The following is a 20410-nucleotide window of genomic DNA, read 5'->3' on the forward strand; positions in this document are numbered from 1 at the left end:
AAATGATTACAAACATTGCTAGTCCCAAGAATTTTGGGTGATGGCTATAACCAACCTGTACACACATTCATTCTCCTGTTAGTGGGAATTTAGAAAATTTACAGGCTATTGGAGCCCAAACTGTAGCTGGTATTAATACTCAACATTTCCCACAGTGTGGTGTATAAGAGGTCACTGCCGTGCATAACTAGAAACAAAACCTCTGAATTCCGTGTACCGTTTAATGGTGCTTCTGATGCCTTTTGTGATACTAAAGTTGTTTTTAATTTCCACACACTCATACTTTTCAAACTTGTAATTTGGAACTTGTTCTCTTAATACTTTTTAATAAAAAAAAAAAAATGTCTATTCTCCGAAATCTACTAAAGTCATTCCATGTATCCTCTAAAAACATTATCAATTTGATTTTCATCCTTCCGGCTTTTCAAACACTAGAACTGATTGTCATGGAGTTAAGTAGTGTGACTGTGGAGGCTTCATTTTGTTCCTATAGACTAGCTGGTTACTCTGTTACCATTTATCCTCCCGATCTCACTCCTCCCCTGTGTAACCTCTGACACACACCACATACCCAAGTGCACATGGGCTTCTTCTGAGCTATCCATTCTATGCAACTGACCTTATTTTTTCCTCCCCTGATACCAGAGTTTAAGTAGATTTCATTTTAAAATAAAGTTCGACACTAGCCAAAATAAGTCTTCCCACCATGTTTGGCAAGTTTGCCCTAAGCTATTCTTAGTTCCCTGCGTTGTCATGTGAATCTTAGGTTCAGCCATTTCAAATCCCATTAAAAAACACTCTTGTTCTTAAAGACTGATCTGGGGAAATTTCACGTTTTTAGAGCATTGAATCCTCCTGGCTGTGAACATAATTTTGATTGATTTGGAAGCCTCTCTATCATCTTAAATAAAGTTGTATAATATTTTTAGAAAGAAAGAATTTACACATCTTTTGTTAAATTTATTCCTAAGTAATTTTAGATATGTAAACAACTTACTCGTTATTGCTATTTGAACAGTTTCTTATGATGTATACTAAATATCTATTACTGCTACTTTGTGTTTTGCATTTTGATTTTTTTTTTTTTTTTTGAGACAGGGTCACTTACTTTGTAGCCCTAGGGGCCCTAGAACTTGCCATGTAGACCAGACTGGCCTCTTACTCACAGAGATCTGCTTGTGAGCTGGGAGAGTGAGATTGATGCATTTTGATTTTATGTTCATGAACTAGTTGAAGTATAATCATCCTAATCGCATGTCTGAAAAGATATCTTTTATGAAGCCTATAATCATTTGTAATTTGAAAGACTTCCCTTGTCTATGTACGGTCTACTTCCTTCTTACTGTCCTGGCTAAGATTTCCTGTATTATAATAGAACTCAGGTACCATGCCTAGCTTATTATATTTTTTCTCTAGTAGAAGAGTTTCTAGTGTCATCTTTCAGTGTGATATTCATGGCAAACTTATGATAGCTATTCTTTATGAAGTCCATAAAGCCATCTTCTTGATGCAAACACAGAGATTTTAAAAATAAACTGATGACTAATTTTTATTTGGGAACGTATGTTCTCTGTCTCTTGAGCTTGCTGCCATTCTTTCTTTCCTGTGACCTGTTAATGTTGGAACTTGTTAAATTTTCACATATGAAAATGTATTTGTATTTCTTGACTTTCATACACATGTGTAACTTATGGCATGTATGTATGTATGTGCATGTGTTCATATGTAGGTGCATATGCACATTTGTGGCTGTGCATGTGTAAGTGGATTCCAGAAGACAATCTCAGGTATTTTCCTCAGTGTCTTTAAATAGCTTAGAAGTCGGCAAGTAGGCTAGGCGGACTGGATAGGGCGCTCAGATCCCCTTGTCCCTACTTCCTCAGCGCTGCCATTACAAGAATGCACCCCCATGCCCAGTGTCTCACATGAGTTGTTTGCATCCAACTCTTGCCCTCAGGCTCATAAGGCAAGTACTCCACCAATGAGCTGTCTTCCCAGCCCTCAGGACTACTTTCCAATAGGTGAATGTTATGTTTAGAAGTGCGATTTTTTTTATAGACGTGTGGAGATGAAAGTTTCTCAGTCCTGCCAGGCCCCACAGTTGGGACAAATCTCTCCCACCTGCGGTCCTACAGCTGCTTATAAAATAATTACACAGAGGCTTATATTAATTTCAAACTATGTGGACTATGGCTCCGGCTTCTATTAACTAGCTCTTTCAACTTAATTCAACCCATTCCTATTAGTCTGTGTCTTGCCACGCGGCTTCGTGGATTAGCGGTGCCTTCACATCTTGCTTCTTGGGTGGCTGGATCACGTCTCCCTCTCATTCTGCCTTTCTTCTCTCTCTCTCTCTCTCTCTCTCTCTCTCTCTCTCTCTCTCTCTCTCTCTTGGATTTCCCACCTGACTGTAAGCTTTCTTGCCATAGGCCAAAACAGCTTTATTTATTAGCCAATGGGAGCAACACGTATTCACAGCATACAGAAAGACATCCCACAGCAGACATGTATATGCTTCTATCATCTTACTTTTATATTTCCTGAAATTTATATTACTTCCTAGTGTGCTTTTCACTATTTCCTTTGAATTGACAACATTTTCTGCTTTTTAAAACTTGAGGTACTCTTTATTTTCTTTAAATAAATACATTGGCATATGTGTATATTTTAATATATGTGCCTGCTGAAAGTGCCATTGCTTCAAAACCTGGTTTAGAGTTTAGTGATGGCAGATTCTATGTTCATTTTTTAACTCATTGGTGGGAGTTTAACAAGATGTGAAATCCTAAGTTGGCAATGTATTAGTTTCCTCTTGTTGCTGTGACAAAATACACCCCCCAAAAAAAGATGCAAACTTAAGGGCCAAAGGGTTTATTTGGCTCACAGTTTGGGCATACAGTTCACCTCAGTAAGGAAGTCAGGGAAGCCGGGGCTGACGGGAGCTGAAGGAGAGAGGAGTGCTAGCAGTGTTTGGCTCACTTCCGCTTCACTCGGTCCACACAATGGTATCAGCTCACTTCCGCTTGACTCAGTCCATGCGATGGTATCAGCTCACTTCCGCTTGACTTGGTCCATGCGATGGTATCACTGTGGGTAACGGGGAGGGAGGGTGACACACCTCAGTTCACCGAATCTCCATTCGGTCTCAGGTGTGCTTGGAGGCATATCTCCTATGAAACTCCAGACTCTTTCAGTGTTGACAAGCAATATTAGCCATCCCAGGCAGCTATTTTCCCTCCATACTTTGCCATTTTATCAGTGCCTTTGAGCTACTGCACAGGGTTCTGGGAAGTTAGGTGGCAATCTGTCAATAGTTTGTGGGCTTTCTCCACTTCTTTATGGTTTACTCATTATTCTCTGTGTTTATTACCTCTACAATCTATTCAGCTCTGTATTAGTTGCTGTCAGTATAGAGAATGGGGTTGAGATGAAATGATGTATGTGTTTGTTTACTTATAGAAAATTCTCAGCTGTTTTTCAAATATTGCTTTTTCAACATGCAACATACTCTAAGTTATTTTACCCTGAAACATCTCTCAATCTATTCTCCAGTCTCCAAATCCACATGATTTTTATGTTTCACTATTGTAAACATAGGTGTATGCTTCAATACTGTTTTCCAGTTTACTAATTCTCTCTTCAGCTGTACCAATTTAAACCATGTTTCAGTCCCTAACTTTACTTTCATATTTCCAAGACATTTGATTTTCAATTGGCTTTTTGTTGTAGCTATTCTTTCATATGCTGTCGTGTCATATTTTGGACATAATTTTGTTTTTGTTTTTAATGGACAATATCAATTATCTCATTGAACATAAATACACATTTTAAGTCATTTTCAGGCTATTTCATTACCTTGAATTTATCTGCAGTGAATATAGTTCTGACAACTATTATCTTACTATTGTTTATTTGTTTTGTATTATAAACCAGTGTTTATTTTGAAATTTTGATTTGTAGTTATAAATGTCTCTCTCCACCTATCCCTCTCTAGCCTCCCTTCTGCTTTCTCTATCTTCCTCTCTCTCCATAGTAACCTCATTTTAACTTGATCATCTACAATGATTCTATCTCCAATAGGGTCACATGGAGGCACTGGAGTGCTATAATTTAGATTTTGAAAGTCCCCCAAAGTCCAGTGTTAAAGGCCTATTATGTATTGAGAAGTGAGACTAGACTTAGTGGGAGGTTTAGCTTTATTGGTGACATGTCCTTAGGGGACATTGTGGACCCCTGGCCTCCAGCATTCTTAATCCACTCTGACTAGAAGGAGGGCCGCTTTGCTCCACTAGACATACCTTTTCCTGACACTGCCATGTCTTCAAAGAGTAGGGTCAATGGATGGTGGGGTGACTCTGAAACCACATTACAGAATAAGCTTACCTTCCTCCTTGGTGAGCTTCCTCGGGTATTGTGTAGTAGGTAACATATAGTGTTGTAAGAAAAAACTTACAAACACAAGAGGTTTCACTACAGCATTAAGCTTTACCCCAAAACAATTCTATATATTCAAATTAGTTTTCCTTACATTGTAGACCAAGGACACGTCATTTGATTTAAGCTTTATTTATACAGTCTGTCCTAAGGATGTTGATAGTCATAGTCATTGTTGTCTTCTGCATACAGAGAGAGAGAGAGAGAGAGAGAGAGAGAGAGAGAGAGAGAGAGAGAACACACACAATATACACACAGGAACACACACACAAACACACTCACAGACAAACACAACCCGAGCCTGTTCACAATAAGTCTATTGCAGTTTTAAAGGACTTTGTACCCATTCTGTCTGAAACATGATTCCTATTTCAAAAAGAGCATGTGTATGGATTGAATTATGCCCAATCCTACCCCTCCACCAATACAAAACAACAACAAAACCCAATAAAACTCCAAACTTGCTTCTTGTGAATTATATCTTCTTAGCTATAATAGGGTCTTCTATGTATACTCAAGCTGAGATGAAGTTATTAGCTGGGCAGCAGTGAAATCGGTACTTTTCTGCTTTTTCTAAAAGCTGCTGACCTCTCATTTGGGTCCACAGGCAACTAAAACAGATTGAAAGCATAACATATCTTCCTTTATTTGTGTCTGTCTTACTTTAGCTGAAGGCACAGAGTTAAGTCACTGCCCTTAACTTTCCCTCTTGAGTGACCTTTGGATCTAGGTACAGCGACGTTTCACGGAACAGAAAAAGCCCTGAAACCAATGACAATGATTAGCAGTGAGGGCAAGGTTGTATCTTGGAGCAGAAGTAATCATCTAAGAACCTCTGCCTTATCCCTTCAAGCAATAATGACTTCTTTGGACCACACTGAAGTACTAGAACTAAGACAGCATTCAAGGAGACTGCACCTTTTTCGAGACTGCTTAATCATGTATACTTCTTGCCCCTTGGCACACATTTTCCTCCATTTAAACTTAAAGGTTGTGTCTATAACCTGAAGATAAACTTGTGGTCAATCGACCCCTTTACTTGTTCTTCCCAGTGTGGCCATATTGAATAAATCTCCTTCCTCTGTTTTTCCCAATTACCTGTCTCTTCAATTGGTATATAGGAGACAGCTGATAGAACCCAGCTTGTTGATGCTTCCAGACTCTGGCTTTTACCCTAAAATCTCTGGTTATACCAAATCAGTATATCTGGTGTCAGTATTAGAGAAAAACACTGTATAAACACTCAGCACTCCCAGGGAAAGCACTGAGTTATGACAAATTGGGCTGAGGGAGAGAAGAGCAAGAAAAGAGAGGGTGGAGAAAGGGAAGAAAGAAAGGAAGGGGCAGGGAGATAAAAGGAAATCAGAAGAGGGAGATTGGCATGAATCAACTGCAAGTAAGAAATGCATGGTTGGTAGCCATCATCAGCAGTAGTAGAGAGGCAAAGAGGGCATGCACCCCGTCTCAAAGCATGGCTTTCTGACATCAGATGCTTGGGTTTTAGACTTACAGCCTATAGAACTATGAAATAATACATTTCTATTAAGCCAACCAACTTGGGAAATATGGGGGTCTTCATAAGTATCCTTCACAGGTTCATGTATTGAGTATTTTGTACCCCATCTGGTGGCAGCTAGGGGAGGTTATAGAGCCTTTGGAAGGAGAAGCTCTATTGGAGAATGTACATCACGGCGGGTGGGATAGGTCTTGAGGCTTTGTAGCCTCACCCTTTCCTTCTTGTGTTCCATCCCTCCCTCTCCTTCCTGTGTGCGGATAAAACTTTGATCAGCCAGCTATCTGTTCAGGCCTTCCCCGCCATGATGGACTCCATTCCTCTGGACTCATGAAACAAAATAAACTCTTCCTTAAGTTGCTCCTCTTAGAATATTTTATTGCAACAGAAAGGTGACTAAGACAGAAAATGGAACCAGGAAAGTAAAGTTACTGTGTAGAATCTGACATGCTAGTTTTAAGAGGAATGAGGAAGACTTTAGAAACAAAGACTTGATAATGTTGGACCAGAAAACCATTGAATGTTGTGAGCTGAGCTTTCCTGGTCATTCTAGTAGGAGCCTGGAAGACTGTAATGCTGAGAGCTATGTGAACAGTGGAATTGTAGGGAAAGGGGGCTGGCTAAAGAAACCCACCCTGACCCTGGAGCCCAGAACTAGGGAAAGATGGCTCAGATCAGGGCAGGAAAAAAAAAAAAAAAAAAAAAAAACAGTTTGGCTCAGTCAGATCAGAGCCATCTCTGCCCCTGGTCAATGGACTTGTGAAACCAACCAGTCACAGAGAAGGACAGTAAAACCCTGGGCCCCAAGTCCACCCCTGGTTGCCTCTACCCCCAAGACATCCTATGTAAACTGTCCTGCCAGTTCAGTTTTTAAAAAGGCTGTTCTCTCCACCCTGGTAGAGGGAGCTACTCCTTCCCAAATAAATCTCTTTCTCAAAAGAGTTTTGGGTGTGAAGATCCTTGCTGAGACATCCCTCAGTAAACAAAACAAGGGAGAGCTGAAAGAGCAGAGCAAGGAGGAGCTGAACAGAAGAAGATCTTTGCTGAGAAGACTCTCAGTGGACAGAGCAAGAGAGAACTGAAAAAGGAACACTTTTCTCCGGAGCCTGAGGAGATTGCTACATTTCTGCAGGGGTTTTCCCTTTTGCAGAGTGAAGCAAAAGAAGCAACATCTTAGGCTGGAGAAGCAGAGCTCTGCTAGGAAGCCCCCTTAAGTGAGGGCTGAGCAAAGCTCAGCTGTAGTGGCTCTCCAGGAAAGGAGCAGAATTGCTATATCCTGCAGGGAGACCATCCCCCATCACACCAGGTATACCCTGACTTCCCTGAACAGTCAGGATAACCTTCCCTACTGAAGCAATTCCAGGCCTGACTTTCCCAAGAAGTCAGAAAAATTTCCTTTCCAGGTTTGGGCTGCTTCTTTGCAGTTTCAGCCATCAGAGCTGTGCTAAACAGTTCCAGGAGTCCAGGATACTTTCGGGGCAGAGCTGTTGTTCTGAGCAGCTCGAGGTATCCAGGACACCTCACCTTCCAGGGCTGAACTGTCTCCTTGCAGTTCAGCCATCAGAGCTGTCCTAAGCAGCTCAAGGTGTTAACTGACTCCCCAGGTAGTCAGGACACCTTTGCCCAGAGTTGCAAAGCTCACATTTTGGTGCAGAAATCTGGGACCAAACGTACAGAGATGCAACAAATTCACTTGCAGGAATCTCAGATAATGAGGTTTCAGACGGGCAGAAGAACTCTATTGGCAACTGAGATAGAGGCCATTCATGTGATATTTTGGCAAAGAATCTGGCTATTTCCTGCCCATGCCCTGAAAAGTTACCTGAAGATAAATTTAAAAACAATGAACTAATTTATCTTGTGGAAGAAATTTTACAACTGCATAGCATTGAGTCTGTGATATGGTTATTACTGATTACCTTACGCAGACATACAATGAAAAAGAACATTAAACAGGGCAAAAATAAATGAAAACTGCAGTGTGGAGAAGAAAAGAACATTAGGAAGCATTGCAATCACAGTTGTGTGTTATGGTTATGGAATATTTGTTTAAATATACAAAGATGTGTTGATTTGTTTGTGTAAAGATATGTTGCATTTGTTTAACTATGTAAAGATGTGTTGCATTTGTTTAATTGTATAAAGATATGTTGCTCTTTTACCTTGCCTGCCTATGGCACCCGAATGATCTAATAAAAAACTGAATGGCCAATAACAAGGGAGGAGGTATAGGCCAGACTTTGGGGCAGGGAGAGTAAGTAGGAGGAGGAAAGAGAGGAGAGAGAGAGAGAGAGAGAGAGAGAGAGAGAGAGAGAGAGAGAGAGAGAGAGAAGAGAGACACCAGGGAGATGCCAGGGGTCAGACAGACAGACACAGAGGAGGCAGGAAAGTAGGACATACAGAAGGAAAGAAAGGTGAAAAGCCCCAAGGCAAAATGTAGATGAATAGAAACCGGTTAAATTAAGTTAAAAGAGCTGGTGGGACAAACCTAGGCTAAAGGTGAGCATTCATAATTAATAATAAGTCTCCGTGTCTTTATTTGGGAGCTGGTTGGTGGCCCAAAGAAAATTCCAACTACAGTTGTGTTTAAAGAGAGGCTGTGGTTCTTAAGGAGACTAGCACAATTAAAGGGAAGCCTTCTGCTCTTCATTGGGAAGACAGGAAAAACAACACTTGGTTAAGCCTCCACCTTATGAAAGAGAGCTAGGGGGTTGCTTATTCATAGAAAGCAGTTGCTTCAGTATCCCAGTGTTGGTGCAACTGTGGTCTACAAGGCCCAGGTACAGCCCATGCTGGCAGCCAAACTTAGCAGCGTTATCCATGAGGTACTAGTTTTGGAGACAAGAAAAATGTACGATTGAGGGAGTTCTGGATTCTTCCTCTGTAGTTTCAGGAAGCTGCTAGAGCCAAGAAACGTGTGACAGGGTCACAGTTCTTTCAAAGATACCCCGAGAAGCCATTGAACAAAGCTGTTATACTTGTGGTAGAGACCTCAAATTTTTGGAGATGCCAGAATCCTGAGACATCCTCTACCAAGGAGAGTTGCATACGGGGAGTGGGAGCAGTCCGAGGTCGATGTTTGTATCTCAGGCAGCAAAACCTGGGGGAGAGAACCACCTAAGCCTTTGAAATCAAAGCCACAGATGCTGAACATGGAACTGCAGGATTCAGTGTTTGCCCACCATCCCGTGCTCTACTCTTTCCTCACTATGCTTCCATTCCTCTTTTTTTTGAATGTTAATGTTGAATGTTAATATGCTATTGTATGCTGGGAGTATGTAAATTGTCCTGTTTAACTGGGAGGGTCATGGTTAAGAAATGACCTTCAGTCTTAGAAGAGACTTTGAACTTTTGAATAGTATTGAGACTGTTAAAAACTATGGGAACTTTTGAAGTTAGATGAAATGTATTTTGCAGTATGATACGATGATATGGCAATGACCGTGAGCCTATGGGGACCTGGGGTGGAATATGGTGGTTTGAATGAGAAACATCCCCTACTGGCTTGGTCCCCCACTGGAGGTGTTTATTGGAGAGGTTACAGAAACCTTAGGTAGAATCTTGCTGGAGGAGTTAAATAACTGGGTGAGGGGCTGAAGCTTGCAGCCTCTCCTCACTTCTCTCTCTCTCTCTCTTCCCCCCCCTCCCTCTCCCTGTCTCCTCTCTCTTTCTGCTTCCTGTGTGTGAATGAAAATGTCATGCCTTCCCCACCAAGATGGACTCTATCCCTCTGGAACCCTAAGCAAAAATGAACTCTTTCTTCCTTCAGTCACTTTTGTCAGAATATATTACAACAGAAAAGTAACAGATGAAACAAACCCAGGATAACTCTATAACAATGATAACTCTAACATCCATATTAGATAGATTATACTCTGCCAACCAAGGTGAGGGATCTAATATTTCCATTTTGCCTCACAAAGAGATAGTAAGGAGTCCCACCATTTGCAACCTGCCATGATGAAACAATTGCTTCTTGCTTGCTTAAAACACTACTGCTCCCCAGCTTCGAGACTTTCTTAAGCAATTAGAATTCAAAGGGAATAAGACTCCAACGTGAATGTATTTGCTGCATCCCTGGCAGTTAATACATTAACAAATGCTTGACAAAACTGGACTGCAGTGCCTGGGGAGTTGGCTCAGTTAGTAGTGCTTGCCTGGCAAGAATGAGCACCTTGATTTAATCCCAGAAACCATGAAAAAGTGTTAGGCATTATGGCTTTCACTTGTCCACCCAGAGCTGGAGAAATGGAGATGGGAGGATCTCCAGACTCACTGGCCAAACAGCTTACCCTACTTGGTGAGCTCCAAACAGACCCCTCTCAAAGTAGGTGAGTGGCATTACTAAAAACAACACATATATATACTTGTTTGCCTGTGTACCCACACACAAGGACACACACATACACAAGAAAATTGAGTCTCAAGTTCATTACCTTGAGGTTCTATTTGATACAGCAAGGTTATGCTCTCTTAGTATCCCTAACTGTTGTCTCACTAAAGAGAGCATCCATGCTGGATTCTTCCTGGAAATGTGACCAGGCACCCTTCTCTCCTTCTCTCCCATCAAGCTACTGCTTGTGTTCCCCTTTCCTTTCTGTGGAAATCAACCTGGGAGAAATACCTGCTGTCTTCCCTCTCTCAGCATGTACATGCCTACAGACTCTGGACTCCCTATTATTCTCTGAACTACCCTTGCTTTGAGTTGAGCATCAGATGTCAGAGTCACCAAGGATCTCACTCTTTGGCTCCCCCACTCTAATACTTTGTTATTTCTTCTTTGGACCTTTAATAGATCTCTATGGCTTTCAGGCTGAAGTCAAGTTCTAGTTAAGCAGGAAGGGCTATTCATAGCCCCTGCCTCTCCCCTGCATGGGCTCTCTAGCTGGTCCCAGCAAATAATGTGCAGTTTTCTGCTATTTGGGGCAATGCTGGCCTTCTGACCTTTTGTAGATGTCTTTACCCAAGTGGCTGGTCTTCTGCATGGATGCTGAATTCATTAGCATTCAGTTGACTATGAGCAGCCTCACTCAGGCAGTCTAGAGAGCTAATGAGCTACTCATCATCAAGTAGGCTAATTCAGGCTTGTTCAAGATGGACTTGGGGTTCTCAAGAACAGGCAAGAGTCAACTCTGTGTGAAAGGTTTGTTCAAATTTCTATTGGCCTCACCCTTTGCTCTCTTGTCAGATCAGTCAAATAAGATTATGTGGCCAAGACTAAGGTTAATGTGGGAGAAAACCACCAATGCTGTGGGTTCTAAGGTGCCACATTACCTTCTAGCTTTCACCTTCTCCTTGTCCATTCATTCATTCATTCCTTTATCCCACAGACTTTAGGAACATCTACTGTAATCAAAGCTGGTGGCTAAGTACTAAGGACACAGAGAATTTTCCAGGGCTTGGAATTTATATTCTGTGACAGTCATCAAGACCAGCACATTCAGTAGAAGTCAGGATTACAAAGGTCCCAGGAGGTAGGCTAGCATTCTCTGCATTCAGCATCATTTCCACAGAAGTTGCTTTCTGGTTACTCAGGATTGCTTATCAACATCCCTGGATACCTAGGATTGCCTATCAATAGCTTCTCCCCGCTAAGAGCAACCCAGAACTGAAATACAGAAGACAAAAGTCAAAGTTTTTAAGAATATATTTTTTAACATTTTAACTAGGAGAACACATCACATTTGTTTCCTCATATATAGTTCAAACATATAATTATGTAATGTCAGCATTTCCACTAAATATCTCAAAGTCAAAGGTAGGAGCCAGGTGGGAATGGCAATAATGTGATCCTGAGCCCCACCCCTCCATAGGAATGGCAACAACATAATGCTGAAGCCTCCAAACTGTTCACTTGTTTATAGAAATAGCTGCTTGTGACTTCGAATTCATACTTGCAGAAATTACATAGACCAAAAGTCCAATGAAAACCTTCTCAAAAGAACTCCTGGAAAGTTTCCATATTAAGGAGATTCCTTGTTCTCTTCAATGAGGACAGATCACATTAGGAGCCTGGCCTCTCTTGGGGGGGAGGGGGTACAGAGTGGGGCTTCATTTTCTCACAAAAGGCGCAATGTGAAGCGCATCTGTGAACACTGCATAATTTGTTATGTTCTACAAAGAGGTGGGTTTTTGTTATCCACACCCCAGAGCTGTTGGGCACTGCTTCCCCCATGATCTCTATTCAGGTCCTGCAAAGAAACCGGGCTTCAAAAAGTGAAAGGAAAGGAAAATTTTTTCGTAAAAATTAGATACAGATTATCACTTCAAAACGCAGGGGGGAATCTTACAAGTGATGGTTTGTGGATTAGCTTTGCAATGGACATCCAGCCCTTTCTAAAAGAGCGTACTAGCGGTGGTCAACTGTGACCAATGTGGTTTATTACTCTCCGAACTGCACTGTGGCTACCCATCTAATGTAAATGAGGAATGTGGAGTGAACTTGAACTGCTTCTTGGACATGAATGACCAGAGAATTTATTTGATGAAACATTAAAGGCTAAATATGGTAACTGTCTCTTTGATGGTTTGGTATAATCAGTTCTTTCGTTCATTAACATATCTTTCAGCATTTTGGTTATTACTCTTTTCTGGTAATTACATAGCAACCTAAATGAAACGGCAAAGACAAAAAAAAAGTTTATGTACAATAGTTCAAAAATAATAGCAACCTTATATTTTGTGGTAAATATTCACGTTTTTATGTAATTAACTCTTTTAAAAAGTGTTTTCAAGTACAAGAAGGAATTAGCTTATAAAAATATGGATACATTCACTGTTGAATGTGTCACTCTCTGGATGAATTTTAAAATGCCTCCTGTGTTTTCAATAAGAAAAACAGGCTTCCTGACATGGACTTATTATTCACCAAACCATTTCCCTTCCTATGATAACTGGGCAGCATGAACTCTCACTGGGGGCACATCCTCGGCAACCCTAACGACACTGTGTAGGCAAGGTACCATGATATGGCAACATTTTCTCTCCTTATGTGTCTAGTCACATTTAAGATAGGAGATGCTTTATCCCCAATAACTAATGCTAAGGTAGTGTGTGTGTGTGTGGTGTTTAAATATTATCTTTTAAATCACCCACAGAAACTCTAAGAATAAATTATAAAATCATGTTTCATGTTACTAGTGACTCTTTAAATGAAATTTCGCATTGAAACTTTGTCATTAAAACAGAAAGGCCTTTTAGTTGTGTCCATACAAGCATAATAAATTGTATATGTTTGTGATACTGAATGACTCTTGCCCATATGCTCCACTGCAAAGCTACATGAATGAGGCATTTACCAAATCAGGCCCACCACATTAAACAGAAAAACAATCTTTATCCATGGTAACTTATCAGTTTCAATTAATCAACCTTAACAATGGAAATTCTGATGTGTTCAAGCAACTTGAAAGCAATAGGTCATCTCCAGGGCAGCCATGTTGTGTCTTTGTGCCTATGGTTTCAAACAAAGCAACATCTCCAATAAATAGACATACATATACATACGTGTGCATATATATACATACGTATGGACAGTTCCAGCTATGCTGTGCAGTTCCAACAAAAATGCATGTGGACTGTAGATGATTTTTTTTTTATCATGGCAAATGTAATTGTCTGCCTTGGAGTATCACTTTTTGAGCTCTGCAAGTTTAAACAAAAGGAAAGAAATCTCCATTGGATGACTATCCTTTCAGTTTCTGTGCTGCTATGTGAATAGCATTGTGCAAACCATTCCAATGGTTTTGAAAAGGGGTAACCATTGGTTTGATTTGGTTACACGGTTTAGTAAAGAGCTCCCTCCCACTGCCTTAGGGTCTGTGAAAGGTCTGTGACCTGTTTAGAACTGCCAAGTGAAATGTCATGTCGCCCCTCCCAAATGGGAGTATCTGCATTCATTTGATCAGTATAAAAAATGATTGGGGATGGTGAGATCACTGCTTTTGAATTGCAATTTATAGCAGTTTACAAAAATGCACATTGTTGGAAAAGAAAACATGGAAGTGTTTCTTTCTAAATTGCATTACCTGTGAAATGTCATTAGTCTTTTAAGGATATTTACATCCCTTTTTTTTTATTATTTGAGAGACCTGCATTGATTAAAGAAAATCAGAATTTCAGAATATTGTGGGTTTTCTTAACTTACATTTTTGTCTTACTAGTAGAATTTAGGGGGAGGGGGAATGCGTCTGTGTTGGAGTTCTTAGGGTAAACAGGACTTCTTATCAGGCCCATTTACTAATCCCAGGACATAAGCTTTGCTAATGGGAAAAATCCCCAATTATCTTTCACAGAAAGCAGGAGAGATTCATTGTGGGTAAATGCCTTGACTGCTGATTTCTGGCAGAGAGGCTGAAATCTCTGGTTTGCTTGGCTCTCCCAGTTTCCATCATTCTGTCAACATTTTAAGTCTTCTCTATGAGGTGGTACCCATGGATGTAGATGTGTAGATTCATCCTCTTCTTCCACTCATAGTTTGACAAAATGTAATGGGTGTGACAGAGTATGCTAACGAAAAGTTAGATAGGCTGTTCAAGTTCATAAACACTATTGCAGCTTCCTGAGGCTTCTGGGTGCAGACCCTGGTCCTTTTTATATTGTCCTCACAACTCTAGAGAGTTCCATCTTTGCATCTTAGAGTGTGCAATTCCTTTGAAGAAATCTTTGAGACAGAAAAGTTACTTTGGGAAAGGGCCTTAGGATTCCCCTCCTTAGTAGGTGGCTAGAAAAAGAAAGCCCCCCCCCTTTTTTTTTTCCAGAAAAGACTTGACCCACACAGACTCTAAAGCACTCCACTTTGAACCTCACCACTATTGAAAATAGAGGTTGTCACGTTTTTATCTTTGTTCACGTTGAGCCTTGGAGTGACAGCCGTGCTCTCTGTTCCCCTCTCCTACTGCCCAGCCTGGAAGTGTCCACATTGACACCTACTGGTGATCCTAGGCTGAAAGTCTTTGTTGCCTCCTCCACACTCCTGGCTTTCACTGAGCTCAGTTCCAGACCTTTGTTCCCCTTCAAAGGCTGCAACATCACATCTCCTGTTGTGGCTTTCCTGTTTCAGACCCCCAGAGCTTGGCTCACAATTTACACACCAGGTGAACATCCCTCCCTAGAAGGCAGAATCTAGCCTAGGGGAGGGAGTGGCATCTTCCAGTTTCCCTGCCTCAGTGGATTTTCCTTAGTTTCCTTTCCTCACCGTTCCTAACTTTCTATCTCACACAGAGGGGGATTGGAGCGCAGATGTCAAATTACTTTAGGTAAATTTCAGTGCTGAATCTCTAGATCCAGAGAACTGTCCCACCTCCCCCACCCCGTTTTTTCCATTCTTTTATAATGCCTCATAATTCTAAGCAGAAGACCTGGCCTCGGTCACAGACACCTAAGACCATCTATCTCTACAGCCTGTGGCCGCAGGAAAGCTGTCACTGAGGAAAATTTGGCTGGCACAGCCTGTTTTGAAGCCCAAGGATGATCTGACCCCCTAGCCTACCTACCCCACAACTTAACCATCCTGGTGATTTAAGAAGCCCCCAGCTGGGCAAGGGCCATTTTAAAATACTGTGGATTACAGGGAGACTGGGGGTTGGGTAGGGTGGAGAGCCCCTAGTAAAAGGAAAGTTCAAGTCTGTTCATCTTTTCCTCATTTCTAGCAAAGTCGTGGGCATCTGCGCAAGATTATTTGGAGAAAGAGTTCATGCCCCAGCACATGACCAGGAGACCCACATGATTAAAGGCATAGCAATCTGGGCTCTGCAGAGCTGGCCTCAGATGAAGATGCTCCTCCTCTTATTGGCGGGCGTAAGACTTACCCACCCTTGACAAGTACTGTCTCCAAGACGTTTTTAAACTGGCAGTTCAGCTTCTCCTCATCGCGTACAGGAAGCGAGCTCCGGACCTGTGCGTGCGCCTTTGCGCACTTTCTCAAGCCCTGCTGAAACCCTCCAGAATGAAACTCTGGGGCTTCCTTTCTGGGATTCAAAGACCTGCCCCAGTGCCTAGGGGTGAGAAAGAATGGATATCAATAATAATAATAATAATAATAAAATAAAAATTGAGGCCTTAAACTTGTTTAACTCATCCTCGTGCCCCACCCCCATACATCCAGTCTCTTATGCAAAGCCAAATCAACCTGTTTCCCCCTGGACCCACAGTCTAACGCCGTGAACGTGAACCCTGAAGAGGAAAGAGTGTTTTGCATTTCCTGTGGGGAGGTGCACTTTTCCTCTCATTTCTGCACAAGGTTCTGTGTCCTAAAGGCAAGGCATGATTCTTTAGTGAGGAAACTCTTTGGAGTTTTGCTTCTTGATAAGGATGAAGACCAAGATCAATGTCTAATCGCTCTGTCTGCAAGCCAGGTGCCACTTGCCGCAGAGCCAGGCTGCTTCTCTCCATGCTTAACGTTCAGCTTTGTACTTTCTATTGCCTGAACTTCAAGGCTGTCTGCCTTGTACCTGATGCTAGGCTCTGGGCAACAAATCTCTAAGGCTACTTATTAAGTCACAAGCGATATATTTGGAGTAGCTGTCACATAAAGCTGGCATAGGCTGGTCCAAAAGAAAGCTGGAGAGGCGATTTATTTGTGCGTAAAAGGCACAAGATTTAATTGGAGAGAGACCTGTTTTTTGAAAGCTAGTGCATGGGATGGCATGGCGCCGTGGAGCATTATTCGAGCCTCATCTCCTACACACTATATACCACCGCCTCCAAAGAAGTGTTGCCCTAGAAACTTGTTTTAAATCTGCTGCTATATATCAACACCTTGTTTTAGCAGTCCTTGGCTGAATTACAGTTACACAGTTTGGCGCTTCTTTCAAATTTCCTCCCATCAGTTTGGCTAAAGAAAGGAATTTTTCTCCTTTAGAAATGAATTGGCTTAATTAGTAAGTAGATTAATGGCAATTGCTGGTGAGTTGGTTTCCAGCAGAGTTTCACCAGAGAGGGTTAATCGGAGTCAGGTCTGGAATCTTTCCCAGAACTGGCTGCCAGCCATTCCCACCAACCAATCAACCCTACAAGAAACGAAGGAGACTCCATAAAATTTAGATTCTCCGTGTCATTATCCTGGTCCAAACTTCCATGGAAGTGTCTCCTGTTTGGATGTAGTAAGACCTTCCATTTCAGAATTTTACTGGACAGCCTTAACCTTTAAGAGTTATCTGGCTACCAAAGTGGAATTTCAAATGGCACAATAAGTGTCACTACAGATGCTGAGTGAATTGCAAATGTCAGAGACTCTGGTCAACTTCGGATTTGGAGACCTTGCAGCCCCCTCCCAAGGCCAGTCCTAAATCTGCTACCCACCAGAATGCTTTCAAAAGTTTGTGCTGTATGCTTTGCAGCCTTTTCAGTCATTTTTTTCCATAGTGATAAAAAATGCATTCATAGTTTAACTCGCAGCTGCATTAGTCTTGCCAAAAAAAAAAAAAAAATCCCTGCTGAGAAATGCATATAATAGGAAAAACAGATCGGCTGGACAGCAATGTAATTAATGCCAGAAAGGGCTGAGGCCGGTTTCATAGTTTGTCTTTTGAGGATATCAAGACCAGACCTGGTGAAAAATGACGCATGCTTTAGCATTTCAGAAAGCTGGCAACTGGCAGGGCTTTTCCTTTTTTCTTTGACTTTCTGCCGAGGAACAAAGAGGTCGGCAGAACTAGCTAGGTTGTAATGAGTTCTATGTCCCTGGCACATTAAGTGCATCATGGAAACATATTGTATCGAAATAGTTTGGAGAATACTGGGGATGAAAGAGAATGGGTGCTTTGATCAGCTCCCTGGGGTCCTGAGCGCGCACAGACTGACTTGCAAGCAGTCATTCAGCTGCAGCTAGACACACTTACAACACCATTCAAAGAAATTTGCATATCTGTAATTTATCACATTGGTCCAGAACATTATTGCAAGGTAAATAAAAGTTGGTTGAATAAAAAAAAATCAATCATTGCAGATATAGAGGAAACTACACAGCCAATCCTGAGATTAGAAACAGAAATAAGTATGTCCAGAAGCATGATGGTTCTGAATTGACTTTAATGTTTAGAGCAGCTTTAAAGCAACAGGTTATGTATGCTCTGTCAAACAAACAACAACAAACCCCACAGGAGTGGCCACAATTTCTGTGCCTTTCTGCTTTAGAAGAGTGTATTTGTAGCTTCCCACTGGAATAAAATTAGAAAGTTGAACGTGATGTGTGTGGCTGTAACCAGCCCCTAACACATTAAAAATTAGTGCACACTGTGATGAGAGATAAGAGAAGGCTTAATCTCCTCTGTATCTGCAAGGGGTAGGGTTAAATCTCATATTTCCTGCTGTTAATCTCATTGCCAAAACCCTGTTTGCTGAATTTAACTCAAAAGCGATGAAGTATCCGGAGACCCAGTCAATAGGAAAGCTTGCTTTCCAATGTCCCATGAGAACAAGTGAAAATTTAACAGGCAGGCATTGTTCTGAGGTTTTAAACAACTCAGTTAAACAGCAAACAAGAATCTTCAACTTGACCTTGGAAAAGGCTGTGTGCCTACAGATAATGTATCAAACAACTTGGGATGACAATGATATATTTCAAAGTATTGTCAGATGAAAAGATTGATAAATTTGCTGCTGCACGGAGAGAACTTGGAAACAGCAGCAACAGGCCATTTAACTCACCAACTCCGCCTCTTCCTGCTCCATCCCAACTGCCCCATCCCCACCCCTCCACCCCCAGCCTGCCTTGTGGCCAGCCAGCTCTGGAGAAGCGGGCCAGTAAATCAGCACTGTAATACTTCTTAAGGGGCACGGAAAAGCTGTGAACAGTACTTTTCATATTAAACGCAATATTTCTTTGCTTTCGTGGTGAACAAAAGTCATAGCAAGACGTCTTTGTGGCTCCTTCAGTCAAAGGCACATCTCTGGGTGCCCCCGCAGAAAGGTCAGTGTTGCTGTGTTCGGTCCACCGAGGGGGTGTTTTCACACTGAAAACCAGGCAGCTGTCCTTGTCACACCCTCACCATTGGGGAGCACGCACTAGCCATGGCTATTAGGCACATTCTACACCTGCAAAATATACCGATTTCCAAGACTTTTCAAGACACCCTCCCATTCTCATGCCCCCTCCCCTGTCTACTAAACTTTGACAACACAATTCAAGCCCTGGATGAAAGCCCTGCAAGCCAGAGGAGCTTGGGGAGGGGCAGCTCCGCTCCTGCTTCAGGGTGTCTATTGAGCAGTCATCAAAGAAATGAGGCGTCAAGTATGTTTTCAGAAGTATGGAAAAACTTCCAAATAATTGCTGCGAGGAGTCACACGTTTGCTGTTGCCACAAATGCTAATTGTTGAGCCCCAATATTTAGTCGTATGCGCTTGGGCTCTTTGTCGGGTTGCGGCCAAGCGTCCTTCATTTGGAAGTGGCTCGTTTAAAAATTTTCTATTCTTATTTCAGATCAATTAGTTGGATATGAATTTCTTCTGAATTCATCCAGAGCAAGCCCATGCCTAGTTTTGTTTTTTAATGCCAAAACTTGTTCAACTGGATTTCATAATAAAACTTCTAGAGACATCTCCTAGGTAGACTTATCAGCCCAGTAGGTTTCCAATGTCTTTCTTATATTCCAACTCTAGGTGACTAGATCTTGGGGGGGACGACCTGGTATTCAGCCATGAAAGAAGTCAAAGGGGAACCTACACAGTCCCTGGAGAGAAACCGCAAAATAGAAACAACTTTAAAATATCTTTAGGAGAGAGAATTCCCCCCACGGATCTGTCCTTCTAAGACAGAAGCGCGAACAAAACGCTAGCTTTCTTTTCTCGGTGCTAACACACCAAAGATTTCTATCTGGCTGTGGAGGGTTGAGGGAAGCGAGCTGGGGAAGTGAGGGAGTGGATTAGCTGGTGTCTCGCTAATCCGGATCTTTGTCTAATCTTACTACCCAAAGTATAAAGAATTACATGAGGAGACCCTAGACGAAGCAAGGTACTGGTGCCCAGGACGCCTTGGGTTGCTGGGACACAGGCAGGGGTGAAGTATTCTGGGTATCACGGGAGGAGGAGAGGGGTGCCTCTCATTAGGAGAGAACCCGGAAACCTGTCCTGGAAGCCCGGGGGCCGCCACACAGCCTGACTCCCTCAAGCAAAGTGCCCGCGCCTCTCCAAAGCAATGCCAGCGCAACAGGTTGTTTGGAACTAATGCGGATACGCCAGGAAATCTGCTGGCATTGATCTGCGGGGATCATCCAGAGGCCAAGCCTCTCCGACAAGCAACAGTAGACCCCCAAGAGTCCGAAAGTGAGGCCAGCTAGAAGCTTGTGCCCCGGCCACTGTTGCCGCTAGAGCAGGCGCTAGGGCCACCAAGCAAAACCAGCAAGCCAACAATCTGCGCTCCTGGCCACCCCGCTCTCGGCACCCAGACTACCCGAGGCTCCCCGCGGAGCCAGGGGGCGACAGTGACCCCGGGCCTCCTTAGAGGAAGCCTAGGGCCGGGAAAAC

The 20410-nt window shown here is 42.3% G+C and overlaps 2 protein-coding genes across 9 annotated transcripts in view; one reads left to right on the forward strand and one right to left on the reverse strand.

Moving 5' to 3' along the window:
* The window catches only part of C5H10orf67 (chromosome 5 C10orf67 homolog), a 120653-nt gene extending 104655 nt beyond the window's left edge, over nt 1-15998 (forward strand). For 4 of the 5 annotated variants that reach the window (XM_042278036.2, XM_042278037.2, XM_076572582.1 and 1 more), the window contains one exon: nt 15598-15998. In XM_042278036.2, the coding sequence (XP_042133970.1) occupies nt 15598-15674 (77 nt within the window). In that variant the 3' untranslated portion in view covers nt 15675-15998. Of the gene's footprint in view, nt 1-5148; nt 5529-15597 lie in introns of those variants that run through there. The other variant, XM_042278038.2, reaches the window with a different exon arrangement.
* Nucleotides 1-20410, reverse strand: part of Ptf1a (pancreas associated transcription factor 1a) — a 76783-nt gene that overhangs the window by 19014 nt on the left and 37359 nt on the right. Inside the window, exons 2-3 of one of the 4 annotated variants that reach the window (XR_006072398.2) lie at nt 15761-15942; nt 2856-3087 (exon numbers count right to left, since the gene is read on the reverse strand). The gene's annotated coding sequence lies outside the window, so the exon portion shown is untranslated. Of the gene's footprint in view, nt 1-2855; nt 3088-13002; nt 13592-15756; nt 15943-20410 lie in introns of those variants that run through there. The other 3 variants (XR_006072397.2, XR_013051449.1, XR_013051448.1) reach the window with 3 other exon arrangements.

This window comes from Peromyscus maniculatus, chromosome 5, assembly GCF_049852395.1.
Source record: "Peromyscus maniculatus bairdii isolate BWxNUB_F1_BW_parent chromosome 5, HU_Pman_BW_mat_3.1, whole genome shotgun sequence".
In the NCBI taxonomy this organism is placed as follows: domain Eukaryota; kingdom Metazoa; phylum Chordata; class Mammalia; order Rodentia; family Cricetidae; genus Peromyscus; species Peromyscus maniculatus.